Source organism: Pongo pygmaeus, chromosome 9 (assembly GCF_028885625.2).
Source record: "Pongo pygmaeus isolate AG05252 chromosome 9, NHGRI_mPonPyg2-v2.0_pri, whole genome shotgun sequence".
NCBI lineage: Eukaryota > Metazoa > Chordata > Mammalia > Primates > Hominidae > Pongo > Pongo pygmaeus.
The window spans coordinates 20,307,177-20,324,235 of NC_072382.2; the positions used below are offsets into that span (position 1 = coordinate 20,307,177).

At 48.3% G+C, this 17,059-nt stretch overlaps 1 protein-coding gene across 2 annotated transcripts in view; it reads left to right on the forward strand.

The window, feature by feature from the left end:
* The window catches only part of LRP4 (LDL receptor related protein 4), a 60,585-nt gene that overhangs the window by 24,022 nt on the left and 19,504 nt on the right, over nucleotides 1-17,059 (forward strand). Inside the window, exons 13-25 of one of the 2 annotated variants that reach the window (XM_063671895.1) lie at nucleotides 269-425; nucleotides 2,897-3,030; nucleotides 3,271-3,447; nucleotides 3,858-3,980; nucleotides 6,785-6,993; nucleotides 7,146-7,227; nucleotides 9,327-9,432; nucleotides 11,425-11,626; nucleotides 13,979-14,168; nucleotides 14,256-14,387; nucleotides 15,950-16,090; nucleotides 16,459-16,545; nucleotides 16,652-16,823. In XM_063671895.1, coding sequence (XP_063527965.1) covers nucleotides 269-425; nucleotides 2,897-3,030; nucleotides 3,271-3,447; nucleotides 3,858-3,980; nucleotides 6,785-6,993; nucleotides 7,146-7,227; nucleotides 9,327-9,432; nucleotides 11,425-11,626; nucleotides 13,979-14,168; nucleotides 14,256-14,387; nucleotides 15,950-16,090; nucleotides 16,459-16,545; nucleotides 16,652-16,823 — 1,912 coding nt within the window. Of the gene's footprint in view, nucleotides 1-268; nucleotides 426-2,896; nucleotides 3,115-3,270; nucleotides 3,448-3,857; nucleotides 3,981-6,784; nucleotides 6,994-7,145; nucleotides 7,228-9,326; nucleotides 9,433-11,424; nucleotides 11,627-13,978; nucleotides 14,169-14,255; nucleotides 14,388-15,949; nucleotides 16,091-16,458; nucleotides 16,546-16,651; nucleotides 16,824-17,059 lie in introns of both variants that reach the window. The other variant, XM_054439685.2, reaches the window with a different exon arrangement.

A 17,059-nucleotide genomic window follows, 5' to 3' on the forward strand; every position in this document is an offset into this window, starting at 1 on the left:
CAGAAAGTGAGGTATGGTTGGCTGTGAGGAGGAAGTGCATGCCCTTGGACAGTTACTTGACTTTTTTGTGCCTCAATTTCCTCATCCTCATGGAAATTACAGTATCTATCTCACAGAGTTGTGACGCTTAAATGAATTCATGTATCTAAAGTGATGACAATAGTGCCTGGCCCAAGAAATTGCTGCCTGTAAGAGTTTGCTTTTATTACTATCAGACAGGGGAGACTGGGTTGACTCCTTGACATTTTTGGCTGCTGCTTCTCACCAGGGGGCCTGGCTGTGGATTGGGTCCATGACAAACTCTACTGGACCGACTCAGGCACCTCGAGGATTGAGGTGGCCAATCTGGACGGGGCCCACCGGAAGGTGCTGCTGTGGCAGAACCTGGAGAAGCCCCGGGCCATTGCCTTGCATCCCATGGAGGGGTAAGTTGTATCTCAGGCTCCCGAACTTTCTTGCAACCTCTCAGGACAGCTCACAGGCCACCTGGACTAGACATTCTGGGGGTACATCCTCAAAGTGTGGTGTAGCTGGGCGCGGTGGCTCACGCCTGTAACCCCAGCACTTTGGCAGGCCAAGGCGGGCAGATCACCTGAGGTCAGTAGTTCAAGACCAGCCTGGCCAACATGGTGAAACCCCGTCTCTGCAAAATACAAAAATTAGCCAGGCATGGTGGCGGGTGCTTGTAATCCCAGCTACTAGGGAGGCTGAGGCAGGAGAGTTGTTTGAACCCAGGAGGCACAGGTTACAGTGAGCTGAGATTGCGCCAGTGCACTCCAGCCTGGGAGACAGAGCGAGACTCTGTCTCAAAAAAAAAAAAAAGTGTGATGTTAATAACATGGGCTCTGTCCCCCACACACTTGAGTCTAGGTCCTGGCTCTGTAGTAACTGGCTGTGTGGCCTTGGGCCAGTTAATCTCTGTCTGCCTTGTTTACTCATTTCTAAATTGGTGACTAAAAAAAAATACCTCCGTCATAGTTGTGTGAAGATTAAATGAGGTGATGCATTTTAAATTGCATATAACACACATTAGATAAGTTGTAGGTGTTTAGTATTTTTATTATTAGCTCATAAGGTTGACCTAATTAATACAAATTAATAGTTATTAGTAATTCGTAAGAATTGTAATTCATTATTATAGCCTAAAAATTAATAGAGGTGCCGGGCACGGTGGCTCACACCTATAATTCCAGCACTTTTGGAGACCAAGGAAGGAGGATCACTTGAGTCCAGGAGTTCAAGATCAGCCTGGGCAACATAGTGTGGCCTCATCTCTACAAAAATTTTTTCTAAATTAGCCTGCCGTAGTGGCGCATGCCTGTAGTCCCAGCTACTTGGGAGGCTGAGGTGCAAGGATGGCTTGAGACTGGGAGGTCAAGGTTGCAGGGAACCGTGATTGCAACAGTGCACTCCAGCCTGGTGACAGAGTAAGACCCTGTCTCAAAAAAAAAGTTAAATAAATAAAATTGAGAAATCTGGTCAGGTTCAGTGGCTCACGCCTGTGATCTCAGCACTTCGGGACGCTGAGGTGGGCAGATTGCTTGAGCCCAGGAGTTCAAGACCAGCTTGGGCAACATGGCAAAACCCCATCTCTATAAAAAGTACAAAAATTAACTGGACTTATTGGTGCATGCCTGTAGTCCCAACTACACAGGAGGCTGAGGTAGGAGGATCACCTGAGCCCTGGAGTTCGAGGCTGCAGTGAGCCATGATCATGGCACTGCACTCCTGGATGACAGAGTGAGACTCTATCTCAAAAAAAAATTAAATTTAAAATTCAGAAATCTGAATTAAAGAAAAACTCCTAAAATGAAGTTCTCATCTCTGGCTTTTAAAAATTCTATGCAATCAATGGAGGAAGTATCTTATAAGGTCCTGCAGTATGTGTCAACTGTTTTAGAAACTGTGTGTGTGTGTGTGTCTGTGTGTGTGTGTGTGTCTGTGTGTGTGTGTGTGTAAAATACAAAAGGAGCTGGGCGTGGTGACTCAAGCTCGTAACCCCAGCACTTTGGGAGGCCAAGGCAGGTGGATCACTTGAGGTCAGGAGTTTGAGACCACCCTGGCCAACATGGTGAAACACCATCTCTACTAAAAATACAAAAATTAGCTGGGCATGGTGGCGGGTGCCTGTAATCCCAGCTACTCGGGAGGCTGAGGCAGGAGAATCACTTGAGTCCAGGAGATGGAGGTTGCAGTGAGCTGAAATTGTGCCACTGCATTCCAGCCTGGGCAACAGAGTGAGACTCTGTCTCAAAAATAAAAGAAAATAAAATACAAAAGGCAGTGGAAGAGATTGTGACAAAGAAGAAAGTGCCTGTCCTAATATTACATTATATTGTCAATTTTATGAGACTTTTGTCTGTTTTGTTCACTGCTAGATTTCCAGTGCCTAAGATAGTATGTCCTGCCTGTTGCCAGTATGAAAAAAAGATTATTAAATGAAAAAATGCCCTGTCTAAAGACATTTAAACTCAAACACTTAAAAAGCATTCTGAGGCTGGGCATGGTGACTCATGCCTGTAATCCCAGTACTTTGAAAGGCTGAAGCAGGAGGATTGCTTGAGCTTAGGAGTTTGAGACCAGCCTGGGTAACATAGCAAGACCTCATCTCTACTACAAAAAAAAAAAAATTAGTTAGGTGTAGTGGTACTAGCTACTCAGAAGGCTGAGGTGGGAGGCCTTCTGAGCCCAGGAGATTGAAGCCGCAGTGAGCTGTAGTGTCACCTGCCCTCCACCCTGGGTGACAGAATGAGACCCCGTCTAAAAAAAATTCATTCTGTGGACCAAACATTGGAGTCCCCTGAGTTAAATGGATAAAAGCCCCCTACCTGATTATTCTCCCGGTTACCTACCTGTTTTCTGCTGCCCACTTCCCAATTTACTTTTCTCTTCCTAGTACCATTTACTGGACAGACTGGGGCAACACCCCCCGTATTGAGGCCTCCAGCATGGATGGCTCTGGACGCCGCATCATCGCTGATACCCATCTCTTCTGGCCCAATGGCCTCACCATCGACTATGCCGGGCGCCGTATGTACTGGGTAGATGCTAAGCACCATGTCATTGAGAGGGCCAATCTGGATGGGAGTCACCGTAAGGCTGTCATTAGCCAGGGTGAGCCCCTTCCTTCACTCTCCTTCATCTCTTGTCCTCCTGCCCCCATCCCTGCCCCCCAGGAGCCTTGGCAGAGGTTTTGTGTAGTTGCCAGGCCTGGGCCCAGGGGCCATGGCAGACCATGTCCAGACTGAGGTCTTCCTGGACTTTCCCCAGGCCTCCCGCATCCCTTCGCCATCACAGTGTTTGAAGACAGCCTGTACTGGACAGACTGGCACACCAAGAGCATCAATAGCGCTAACAAATTTACGGGGAAGAACCAGGAAATCATTCGCAACAAACTCCACTTCCCTATGGACATCCACACCTTGCACCCCCAGCGTCAACCTTCAGGTAAAAAACTGCCCACCGGGTGAGCCAAAGTAGCCTCATGGTTGAGGTGGCCTCCGGTGTCTCTGAGAACCCTCCTTCCCCTTGGAGTTGCCATTTCTTCTGATGGGGAAATCCAGCGGGGCACTGACATGGGCTAATTCCTCCCTCTGCTGGACATTCGGGGCAGTACAACAAGATTCAGGAAAAGACTCATTAGGCTTCACCGTTCCCATCTAATTTAGGCAGACATTTACAGGGCATCTCCTCTGTGCGGGGTACTCACTGTGCTAGCAGCGGGGGCAGATGTAAAAAATATAAGACATAGTTTCTCCCTTCAGGGAATTATCACCCTACCTAAACCCCTATTCCCTAGTCTTGGGGTCACTTTTGCAGACCTTTGCTGATCCTCTTGCCCTGGGCTCTTTGAGCAGGGAAAAACCGCTGTGGGGACAACAACGGAGGCTGCACGCACCTGTGTCTGCCCAGTGGCCAGAACTACACCTGTGCCTGCCCCACTGGCTTCCGCAAGATCAGCAGCCACACCTGTGCCCAGAGTAAGTGTGTCTGCAACACCAGCCTCCATGGAGGCTGTTGTGAGGATGGGGAGAAGGAACAAGGGATAGGAGGTGGAAGGATTGCCTGTCGTGGGAAAAACCACATTCCTCAGGGAGCCCTGGAGAGGAAGAACTTAAGAGGCTGAGGGATCTTCTATCAAAGCTGAGGACTGAGGACCCAGCACTAGTTGCTGAAGGCTCAGCAACACCACCCGGTCGAGTGTGAACACCTGCAATGAGGCTCATGTATCATTTTACCAGGCAGAATGCCTTCTCTATAGGCAGCAAGAGCCTCACCCTGTTGAAGACTTTCTTTCAGCCCTTAAACCAGGAAGCCAAAATTAGAATCTCTGATGATGTTCTGTGTAAGCAGGTCCTGGATAAATATGTGTCAAACAAGTGGAAGATCATGGGATTCCCTGGTCTGTCCCTGAACTCTGCTACTTTGGCTTCCTTTGGGCTCCTGAGGAGTTATTGTTTTGAGAGGGTAGCCCTGGAAAGCCCAGCACACGATGACTTTTTCTAACAGTCCAGAGAGGAGCGGTCCGGGCATATGGCATGACCAGCAGGGGGCCTGGGGTGATTCCTCACATATCAGCAGCTGTTCTTGTTTACTGCTGCGTACCCCACTGACCCTCTGAAATCTGGGTAAAATAAAATTCTCCTGGGACCTGGGTCCTTTCTAGAGAGTGTAGTTAGGGAAAACATTCAGAAGTTTCATTCATACACATATTAACTAAGAAACTAATTTCATACTCTGAGTTTTCCCCTTGCATTCTTTTTTTTTTTTTTTTTTTTGAGACAGAGTTTTGCTCTTGTTGCCCAGGCTGGAGTGCAATGGCACAATCTCGGCTCACCGCAACCTCCACTTCCCAGGTTCAAGCTATTCTCCTGCCTTAGCCTCCTGAGTAGCTGGGATTACAAGCATGTGCCACCACACCTGGCTAATTTTGTATTTTTAGTAGAGACAGGGTTTCTCCATGTTGGTCTGGCTGGTCTTGAACTCCCAACCTCAGGTGATCCACCCGCCTCAGCCTCCCAAAGTACTGGGATTACAGGCATGAGCCACTGTGCCTGGCATTTTTTTTTTTGTCCGCCTCCCAGGTTCAAGTGCCTCAGCCTCCTGAGTAGCGGGGATTACAAGCATGCACTACCACACCCAGCTAATTTTTGTATTTTTAGTAGAGATGGGGTTTCACCATGTTGGTCAGGCTGGTCTTGAACTCCTGACCTCGTGACCTGCCTCCCAAAGTGTTGGGATTATAGGCATAAGCCACCACCCCTGGCCTTTTTTTTTTTTTTTTTTTTTTTTTTTGCGACAGGGCCTTGCTCTGTCACCTAGGCTGGAGTGCAGTGGTGTAAACAGTGCTCACTGCAGCTTCGACTTCCTGGACTTAAGCAAGCCTCCTGCCCCAGCCCTCTAAGTAGCTGGGACTACAGGCATATACTCTCACACCTGGCGAATTCTGTGGGGTTTTTTGTTTGTTTGTTTGTTTTGTTTGTTTTTGAGACAGAGTCTCTCTCCGTCACCCAGGCTGGAGTGTGGCTGCATGATCTCGGCTCATTGTAACCTCCATCTCCCCAGTTCAAGCGATTCTTCTGCCTCAGGCTCCCAAGTAGCTGAGATTACAGGCACCTGCCACCATGCCTGGCTAATTTTTGTATTTTTAGTAGAGATGGGATTTCACTATGTTGGCCAGGCTGGTCTCAAACTCCTGACCTCGTGATCTGTCCACCTCAGCCTCCCAAAGTGCTGGGATTACAGGCGTGAGCCACCGTGCCCAGTGAATTTTGTATTTTTAGTAGAGACAGGGTTCCACTATGTTGCTCAGGCTGGTCTCAAACTCCTGAGCCCAAGCAATGACCCCAGCTCAGCCCCTCAAAGTGCTTGGATTACAGGCGTGAGCCACCATGCCCGGCCCTTTCCTCTTGCATTCTTTTGTGCCTAGCACTTCCCCTGTTATCTTAGTGAGATGCAAGAAGTAAAGCCCCCTGTCCCCTGCCAGCTTCCCCTTAAGGATTTCCCAGCCCTAGGAAGAAGACATTTGGCAACATTAGTCAGGAAGTGCCTTTCTGGATAGAAAAGTCTACTGAGAAAGTATTCAGACTGACCAGAGGAAAGGCAGAGGATGGAGAAGAGCTGGCTAGAAGTAAACTACGTAGAGGAGTGGCCAGAGCTCTTTCTCTGGAGTCAGACCTGAGTCCCAGCTCTGGTGCTTTGTAGCCATGGGATCCTGGGCAAGTTTCTTTATCTCTGTTAGCCTCAGGGTTGCTCGTCTAGAAAATGGGAAAAAGAATAACACACGACAGAGGCTTGGTGTGAGACCAAAAAAGCGCCAAGCACAGTGCCTGGCAAGGAAAGTGCTCAGCTTAAGCTACTGGCTTAAAGTTGTGAAGAGGAGAGCAAGAGGAAGGGATCCAGGTGACAGAGTGGAGGGGCAGGAGCCCCGACACAGTCATGAACATCAGAGAAGTAGGGGTCAGGGGTTGGCAGTGGGCAAGCCAGGGCCCCAGAAGAGGTGGAGAAAAGTAAGAAGAGAGAAAAGTTGAGATGAAGCCGACAGATGCTTAAACAACATGCACTTCTGGGACCTTGGTAGAGTCTGTTTCCATTTAATTTAGAAGTCTGATTCTGCTAGCATGGCAGTGCTTAAAAGGAGCCTGAGGTATAAAGCATAGGGGGCAAAGGGCACCAGATCCCAGGAAGTGTGATTGAACCAGATGTCACGCAGGTGAGCGTCTGTGTCTGTCACTGTTCTTGGATTTAGAGCATTAAAAGAAGACCCCTTTCGGCCTTTGATCAGGTCTTGACAAGTTCCTGCTTTTTGCCCGAAGGATGGACATCCGTCGAATCAGCTTTGACACAGAGGACCTGTCTGATGATGTCATCCCACTGGCTGATGTGCGCAGTGCTGTGGCCCTTGACTGGGACTCCCGGGATGACCACGTGTACTGGACAGATGTCAGCACTGATACCATCAGCAGGGCCAAGTGGGATGGAACAGGACAGGAGGTAGGGCCCAGCGTGGGGAGATTGAAGGGTGGAATCTGCCCTCTCCAGGGAAGGGCTTCCCATACCTTTGCCAACCTTGAGAACTGGTGGAGTTTGGGCTCCAGAACTAGAGTGGAAGTACAGTTGGTGATACAGCTTTGCTTCCTGCCCAGGTGGTAGTGGATACCAGTTTGGAGAGCCCAGCTGGCCTGGCCATTGATTGGGTCACCAACAAACTGTACTGGACAGATGCAGGTATGCACAGGGGAGCTGTGGCCTGCCTGGCTCCCTGGGATTCCTCTTGTTTAATAAAACCCTGGCCTCCGATAGAAGGAGCCCAGTGACCCTCCTGGACCACTTCTGTCTTCACTTGAAGTCCTTGATAGGTCAGAAGCAGGAGGGCTGCTGCAGAGCCGAAGTGAGAAGCTCCCACATGAGAAGCTCACATTGTGGCAGCTGCTTCTGCTGTGTAGCTGATGCTGGGGAGTGTTTTAAGGCATTTCAGATCATGAACCTATGCCTTGTTTTCTTTCCATCACTTTCTGGGTAAATCAGGCTTTTTTTTTTTTTTTGAGGCGGAGTCTTGCTCTGTCGCCAGGCTGGAGTGCAGTGGTGCAATCTCGGCTCACTGCAAGCTCTGCCTCCTGGGTTCACGCCATTTTCTCCTGCCTCAGCCTCCCGAGTAGCTGGGACTACAGGCGTGCACCACCATGCCCGGCTAAATTTTTGTATTTTAGTAGAGACGGGGTTTCACCATGTTGGCCAGGATGGTCTTGATCTCCTGACCTGGTGATCCACCCGCCTTAGCCTCACAAAGTGCTGGGATTACAGGTGTGAGCCACTGCACCTGGCCAAATCAGGCATTTTTAATTAGCCAGGTGGGTTTGGGAGGCAAGGGGATACCCTGAACAAGTGCTACTCAGAGTGTGGTTGCTGGACCACGGAGGCTGATGACAACTTTGCCTCCTCTGCGTGGCAGCATCAGCATCATCTGGGAAGTTGCTGGACATGCAGATTCTTGGGCCCCACCCTAGACTTACTGAATCAGGGCTGGGCATGGTGGCTCACACCTATAATCCTAGCGCTTTGGGGGACCGAGGCAAGATCTGTTGAGCTTAGGAGTTCAAAATCAGCCTGAGAAATGTAACAAGACCCCCCCACACATCCCCAATTTTTTTTTTTTAATTAGCCTGGTGTAATGGCACATGCCTGTAGTCCCAGCTACTTGGGAGGCTGAAGTGGGAGGATTGCTTGAACCTGGGAGTTCAAGGCTGCAATGAGCCATGATCACACCACTGCATGCCAATCTAGGCAACGGAGCAAGACCCTGCCTCCAAAAAACAAAAGACAAGACTTACTGAATCAGAATCTTTGGGGGTTAGTGAGCATGAAATGGACTAGAATTTTTTTTTCTTTTTTAAATTTTGAGACGGAGTCTCACTCTGCTGCCCAGGCTGGAGTGCAGCGGCGCAATCTCAGCTCACTGCAACCTCCACCTCCCTGGGTTCAAAGGATTCTTCTGCCTCAGCCTCCCGAGTAGCTGGAATTACAGGCGTGCACCAGCACACCCAGCTAATTTTTTTTTTTTTTTTTGAGATGGAGTCTCACTCTGTCCCCCAGGCTGGAGTGCAGTGGCACGATCTTGGCTCGCTGCAAGCTCCGCCTCCCAGGTTCACACCATTCTCCTGCCTCAGCCCCCCGAGTAGCTGGGACTATAGGCGCCCACCACGATGCCCAGCTAATTTTTTGTATTTTTTAGTAGAGATGGGGTTTCACCATGTTAGCCAGGATGGTCTCGATCTCCTGACCTCGTGATCCACCCGCCTCGGCCTCCCAAAGTGCTGGGATTACAGGTGTGAGCCACTGTGCCCGGCCAATTTTTGTATTTTTAGTAGAGACGGGGTTTTACCATGTTGGTCAGGCTGGTATTGAACTCCTGACCTCGTGATCCACCTGCCTCGGCCTCTCAAAGTGCTGGGATTACAGGCGTGAGCCACCACGCCTGGCCGAATATTTTTATTTTAAAAAAAAATCTTTGGGTGTTAAGTTCAGAAATCTGTGTTTTAACAAGCTCTCCTGATTCTTATGCACACTAAAGTTTGAGACTCATCACCTTAGATTATAGTTGCCTATGTTTGGGAAGTGTTGCTCTTTCAAGAAATCCAACTGATCACATCCTTGAATTTCTTCTTACAGTTCAAGTCACTAAATTTCCATTGTGCATCTGTCATAAAATATCTTTTGAGCCCCTACTCTGTGCTTTGCTGGCACATACCAGGCTCTTGTGTTGGCCATGGAAGGTAAGAGGGTGAATGAACAAGACTAGAATTAATCTCTGTATCCCTTCTTGGTAGGTACAGACCGGATTGAAGTAGCCAACACAGATGGCAGCATGAGAACAGTACTCATCTGGGAGAACCTTGATCGTCCTCGGGACATCGTGGTGGAACCCATGGGCGGGTGAGTGGCTGCCCCTTCGGAATGAGCTCCATCCACCCCTCCCAAGATCTGAGCTCCAGAGAGGAGTCTAAAGATTAGGAAGAGTGACCAGATCTTATGGATATGGCCAAGGAAGCAAGAGCAGCTGTAGAAACCAGAGGCTGGTTGCCGAGACCAGCTCTGTTGGGGAGACCCTAACCCAGTGGCGCTAGAGGAATTAAAGACACACACACACAGAACTATAGAGGTGTGAAGTGGGAAATCAGGGGTCTCACAGCCTTCAGAGCTGAGAGCCCCCAACAGAGATTTACCCACATATTTATTAACAGCAAGCCAGTCATTAGCATTGTTTCTATAGATATTAACTAAAAGTATCTGTTATGGGAAACGGAGGGGTGGGCCAAATTAAAGAAATAGATTGGGCTAGTTAAATGCAGCAGGAGCATGTCCTTAAGGCACAGATAGCTCGTGCTATTGTTTGTGGCGTAAGAATGCCTTTAAGCGGTTTTCCGCCCTGGGCAAGCCAGGTGTTCCTTGTCCTCATTCCGGTAAACCCGCAACCTTCCAGCGTGGTGTTATGGCCATCATGAACATGTCACAGTGCTGCAGAGATTTTGCTTATGGCCAGTTTTGGGGGCCAGTTTATGGCCAGATTTTGGGGGGCTTGTTCCCAACAGCTGGTGCACAACTTTGTATTTTCTGTGGACAAGGAAACTTTTCAATTCTTTCTTTCCTTATCTTTTTTTATTGTTGGTTTACTTATAAAAGTAACTCATTGTTAAAAAAATTTAAATCTGTAGAAAGTAAAAATTCCCTGCGATCTCACTCTCCAGCAATAAGTTAACAGTTTAGGATATTTTTTTTCCAGGTTTTCTTCTAAATGTATGTAAACATTTGTTGTTGGTGATGGTTTTGGTTTTACAAAAATAGCATACTTTTTGTGGCTTTTTTTCTGCTTGCCCTTATATCTTGTGTATCTTTCCACTTGAGTGTATAGATCTACCTTGTTTTTGTTGTTGTTGTTTGTTTGTTTTGAGACAGGTCTTGCTCTGTGGCCCAGGATGGAGTGCAGTGGTGCAAATCATGGCTCACTGCAGCCTCAACCTCCTGGGCTCAAGCAATCCTCCTGCCTCAGCCTCCCAAGTAGCTGGGACTGCAGGCACAGACCACAATGCCTAGCTAATTTTTACAGTTTTTTTTGTAGAGATGGGGTCTTGCTATGTTGTCTAGGCTGGTGTCAAACTTCTGGGCTAAAGCAATCGTCCTGCTTCAGCCTCCCAAAGTGTTGGGATTACAGGTGTGAGCCACTGCACCTGGCCTATGTTGTTCTTACTGGTTTTATAGAGTTCTGTTAACTTATTTAACCCATCTAGTCAAGAAACATTTCTCTTTTTGTTTTTTTCTCTTTTTGTTTTTTTTTTTTTTTTTTGAAACAGTCTCACTCATTGCCCAGGCTGGAGTGCAGTGGCCCAGTCATGGCTCACTGCAGCCTTGACCTCCTGGATTCAAATGATCCTCCTATCTCAGCCTCTCAAGTAGCTGGGACCACAGATGTGCACCACCATATCTGGCCCTTTGTTTTTTTTTGTTTTTTTTTTTTGGTAGAGATGGGATCCTACTATGTTGCCCAGGCTGGTCTCAAACTTCTGGGCTCAAGTGATACTCTCAACTCAGCCTCCCAAAGTGCTGAGATTATAGGCATGAACCATGGTGCCTGGCCAAGGAAATGTTTCTTATTCATTTTCACCCCTCCTCTTTCTTTATTCTCGTGTACACTTTATTTGAGGAGTTTTGCTTAAGCTGTGCACTCTGCTTTTATTAAGACTCTGTACCTTTTGATAGTGATAGAAGACAGGGCATTCAGAGATAGCGCTGAGCCCAGGGCTGGGCTGGACACTGAAGCAGGAGGCTGAGGCAGCTGCTTCAGGCAGAAACCCTGAAATCCTAGGTACTCTGAGTCCCTGCTGGATGTTAACTAGCTTGTAAGACCTCCCTTGCCTTGCCTTTGCCCAGGTACATGTATTGGACTGACTGGGGTGCGAGCCCCAAGATTGAACGAGCTGGCATGGATGCCTCGGGCCGCCAAGTCATTATCTCTTCTAATCTGACCTGGCCTAATGGGTTAGCTATTGATTACGGGTCCCAGCGGCTATACTGGGCTGATGCTGGCATGAAGACAATTGAATTTGCTGGACTAGATGGCAGTAAGAGGAAGGTAAGGGTGGCACTAAAACATCTTCCCACAGCCTTGACAGCCTCCAGGACAGTACTTTTCGGCTGGCAGCTGATCGGAGATAAGGGGATCTGGAGGTTATGGGACCAGCATGGGGCATGTGCTGTTTCTCTGAGGCTGTGGGTGCTGTCCCGAGCTTGGGGGCAGGGGTGGGAAAGGGCTGCTGGTTGATGATGAAAAGAAACTAGGGACTTGTGTGGATTGTGAGCTGGGGGTGTAAATGCACAGACTTTCCTGTTAACCAGCACAACTAATGCTTGTTAAATTACCAGTTGCACTGTGGGCCCGTGATTGATCTCTTTTTGTTTTTGTTTTGGTATAATTTCAAACTTACAGAAAAGTTGCAAGAACAGGTAAAAAGAATAAATAAAATTTTGCCACATTTGCTTTATCATTCTGTTTCTGTACACACTCACTATTATTTTTTGGAACTGTCTGAAATTAGAGTGGAGACAGCCTGCCCTTGACTCCAAACTATTCCTGTGCACATTTCCTAAAAGCAAGGATGTTGTCTTACATCACCACAGTACAGTGATCAAAATCAGGAAATTTAACATTGATCCAATATTACTGTCTTTTTTTTTTTTTTTGGTTTTTTAGAGGCAGGGTCATGCTGTGTCACCCAGGCTGGAGTGCAGTGGCACAATACTGGGTCACTGCACCCTCGACCTCCTAGGATCCTGAGTAGCTGAGACTACAGGCATGAGCCATAACACCTGGCTAGTTTTCTTTTTTTTTTTTTTTTTTGGTAGAGACTTCCTGTATTACCCAGCTAGTCTCAAACTCCTGGCGTCAAACGATCGTTCTGCCTCAGCCTCCCAAAGTGTTGGGATTACAGGCGTGAGCCACCATGCCCAGCCCAATATTACTGTCTAATAGTCCTTGCTCAATTTCACTACCAATTGCCTCAGTGATGTCCTTTATAGCTCCTCCCACCCCACTTTTTTTCTTTGTTAATCTAGGATCCAGTCAGGATCACCCATTGTGTTTAGTAATTACGTCTTTTAATTTTAATTAATTTATTTATTTTTAGACACTCACTCTGTGGCCCAGGCAGGGGTGCAGTGCCACAAACATGGCCCACTGTAACTGCGACCTCCTGGGCCCAAGGGATCCTCCCGCGTAGCTGGGACCACAGGCACCTACTACTGCACCCTAGCTACTCAGGAGCCTACGGGTTTGAGGCCACTCGGATGATTTTTTAATTTTTTTGTAGAGATGGGGGTCTCACTTTGTTGTCTAGGCTAGTCTTGAACTCCTAGGCTCAAGCAGTCCTCCTGCCTTGACCTCCCAAAGTGTTGGGTTTATAGGCATGAGCCACCACACATAGCTTTTTTTTTTTTTTTTTCGAGACTGCAGTCTTGGTGTGTTGCCCATGCTGACCTAGGCTCAGGTGATCCTCCCATCTGAGGCTCCTGAGTAACTGGAGCTGTGCACCACTGGGCCCAGCTAATCTAGTCTCTTTACTCTCTAATCTGGAACATTTCCTCAGCTTTTCTGTAACTTTCTTGACATTTGCATTTTTTGTTTGTTTGTTTTGTTTTGAGACAAGAGTCTCGCTCTATCGCCCAGACTGGAGTGCAATGGCGCAATCTCAGCTCACTGCAACCTCTGCCTCCCGGGTTCAAGCAATTCTCCTGCCTCAGCCTCCCAAGTAGCTGGGATTATAGGCACCTGCTACCACGCCCAGCTAATTTTTGTATTTTTAGTAGAGACAGGGTTTCGCCATGTTGGCCAGACTAGTCTCGAACTCCTGACCTCAGGTGATCTGCCCACCTGGACCTCCCAAAGTGGACATTTGCATTTTTAAAGAGTAAAGGCCAGTTATTTTTTATAACATCTCTCAACTTGGATTTATCTAATGTTTCCTTGTGATTGGATTCAGAGTGTGCATTTGCAGCAGGAATGCTACACTAAGTGAAGTCATGTCCTTGAGTTCTCAGTGTGGCTCATCAGTAGACACAGGTGTTGTCCTGTTCCATTATTGTGATACTTACTGCCATTGTATGGTTAAGGTAGTGTCCACTGTAAAGTTGCTATTTTTTAATTTTGTACTTAATAAGTAATTTGTGCAGAGATACTTTGAGATGATGTGAGTAATAGATGACTTCCAACATCTTCCAATAAAACCATCACATGACCTTTAGAGCCAGGCACGATCAAGTCACAGATTGATAGAGCAAGGCTCAGAGAGATTTTATAAGTAGCTCTTACTGGAGGTCACACAGTAGGTGTTAGTGGGAGAGCTGCTTTCTGAGTCCACAGTGAGCTCTTTGCTACTGCTCTGTACTGTCAGACTTTGTTGAAGATGACACAGTGTTGGGGCCCTGGCAGGTGCTGATCGGAAGCCAGCTCCCCCACCCATTTGGGCTGACCCTCTATGGAGAGCGCATCTATTGGACTGACTGGCAGACCAAGAGTATACAGAGCGCTGACCGGCTGACAGGGCTGGACCGGGAGACTCTGCAGGAGAACCTGGAGAACCTAATGGATATCCATGTCTTCCACCGCCGCCGGCCCCCAGGTGAGCAGCCCTTGGCTCGCATTGGCTTCTCCGTGGCCCTCCTATGCCCTAGCTCTCCCCATTGAACATCCCCTCCTCTCTACCCAGTGTCTACACCATGTGCTATGGAGAATGGCGGCTGTAGCCACCTGTGTCTTAGGTCCCCAAATCCAAGCGGATTCAGCTGTACCTGCCCCACAGGCATCAACCTGCTGTCTGATGGCAAGACCTGCTCACCAGGTGAGTGAAAGCATCACAGATCTAGAAGCAGCCTCTCTGGGAGGGGGCAATGGCTCTCTTCCTTCCTTGCAGATGGGCTCCAATGTGGTCTGAGAAACCATGAGTCCTGCTGCTTCTAGAGGCCCAGGGGAGAGACTCACAGCTTTTAGAAAAGGGGAGGGGCCTGGGGAGAGCCCCTGGAGAGCAAGTAGAAAGGACTGGAGGCAGGGTCCAGCTAGTTCTTATGATGTCTTCATGCATATTAGATAAAGATGCTCCTTTCTCAAGATACTTTCCTCTCATCTCTTAGTACATTGTCATAATATACTGATTTTGTTGGAATAAGACACTTCTGGCTGGGCACAGTGGCTCATGCCTGTAATCCCAGCACTTTGGGAGGCCAAGGCAGGCAAATCACTAGAGGTCAGGAGTTCAAGACCAACCTGGCCAACATGGTGAAACCTTGTCTCTACTGAAAATACAAAAATTAGCCAGGCATGGTGGCACATAATTCCAGCTACTTGGGAGGCTAAGGCAGAAGAATCGCTTGAACCTGGGAGGCGGAGGTTGCAGTGAGTAGAGATCACACCACTGCACTCCAGCCTGGGTGACAGAGTGAGACTCTGTCTCGAAAAAAAAAAAAAAAGACACTTCTAACTGCCCAAAATTGGTATAATAAAAACAGAAATGTATGATATCTACAATGTCACAGTACCCTCTGCCTTAGATGTGCCACTTTTGTGAGTGCACAACCTATGTGACAACCTTATTGGAGGATCTCAGAAGCAGTACCTGGCTACCCAGATGTTGGAAGTCAAGGTTTCTCCCCTAGGAGATGCTGCAGGGTAGGCTGCATTTGAACTCTAACCTCCCTGGGAATTTGAGTGAGAAAGGAGCTGTGAACTGTGCCTCTCAGGTTGTGAGTAAAGCCCTCTGGGGTCCCTTTATTCCCTTTCTTTTTTTCTCTTTCTTAATCTTCATGGTAGAAGGGTCCTTCAAAGAGAGCCACTTTCATAATATTAATAAAGAGGCATTATTTATGAATATGTGTGAGACCTAATGGTAAGTGCTTTATGTACATGATCTTTTAACCCTTACAGCCACCCTATTATTGTCCCCATTTTATAGATAAGAAAACTGAGGCTTAATAATTTAGGCTGAGAGTGGTGGCTCATGCCTATAATCCCAGCACTTTGGGAGGCTGAGGTGGGCAGATGCTTGAGCCCAGGAGTTTCAGACCAGCCTGGGCAATATGACGAAACCGCATCTCTACAAAAAAATACAAAAATTAGCTGGGCATGGTGGCGTGTGCCTGTAGTCCCAGCTACTCAGGGGGCTGAGGTGGAAGGATCGCTGGAGCTCAGGAGGTCAAGGCTGCAGTAAGCCATGATCATGCCAGTGCACTCCAGCCTGGGCGACACAGCAAGACCCTGTCTGAAAAAATAATAATAATTTAAATAACTTACCTAGAATAACATAGCTAGAAGCTAGAAGGGACAGGGCATGAGTTTCAGTTTGCCTGATTCCAAATCCATTTAATGACTGTGCTCGAGTGATCCTCTTCTCTCCTCTCCACCTGGCAGGCATGAACAGTTTCCTCATCTTCGCCAGGAGGATAGACATTCGCATGGTCTCCCTGGACATCCCTTATTTTGCTGATGTGGTGGTACCAATCAACATTACCATGAAGAACACCATTGCCATTGGAGTAGACCCCCAGGAAGGTCTGTGTGGCCGTCCCTTCCCACCTGGCCTTCTGTCCCTGCCCTTCAGCAATTACTGTCCTTCCTCTCCCACCACCTTTGTCTCCTGCCAAGAGCCAGGGTGTTTGTTCCCTATTCCCTCGGGCATAGCCCCTGTCCCTGTCTCTCTAGCACTTTCTCTTTGGTTCTGAGAGCACGGTTTGGGGCCCTCTTCTCTCCTTCTCTGCCAAGAGCTATCCTGCTATGATATTTCTGCGTTTTCCTTGATTTCCTCTGCTAGAGGCTCCAGAGCTCTGTGACATACTCTGGTGTTTCAAGACACGAATCAGCTGTGTGTGTCCCATTGTAGGGGGTGAGGGTCTGGGTTGAGCCAAGCTTTCCCTCTCCAGGAAAGGTGTACTGGTCTGACAGCACACTGCACAGGATCAGCCGTGCCAATCTGGATGGCTCACAGCACGAGAACATCATCACCACAGGTGGGCCTTCCTCCCAGCCCAGGGACCACCTGTCTGGCAACAGGGCTGGGGAAATAGCCCATCTGTTTTAAAATAGGAGCCAGTGTGCTCTTTTGACTTCCCACAGGGCTACAGACCACAGACGGGCTCGCGGTGGATGCCATTGGCCGGAAACTGTACTGGACAGACACGGGAACAAACCGGATTGAAGTGGGCAACCTGGACGGGTCCATGCGGAAAGTGTTGGTGTGGCAGAACCTTGACAGTCCCCGGGCCATCGTACTGTACCATGAGATGGGGTGAGAGCTGGCTGTATCGCACTGGGTAGTGTGGGGGGCCAGCTCAGCTGGGGTTATGATGGGGTAAAGGTGGGTAGCGGAGAGCAAGCTTGCATCACAGGAACAAGGTGGTCTCCCTGGGGCTCTTCCACTCTCTTGTGACTTCTCGCAGGGTGACAGTACAGTGTAGAAGTTAAAAGCATGAGCCTTGGAATCAGAATATCAGGATTGAAATGTTTTCATCATGTATTAGCTAT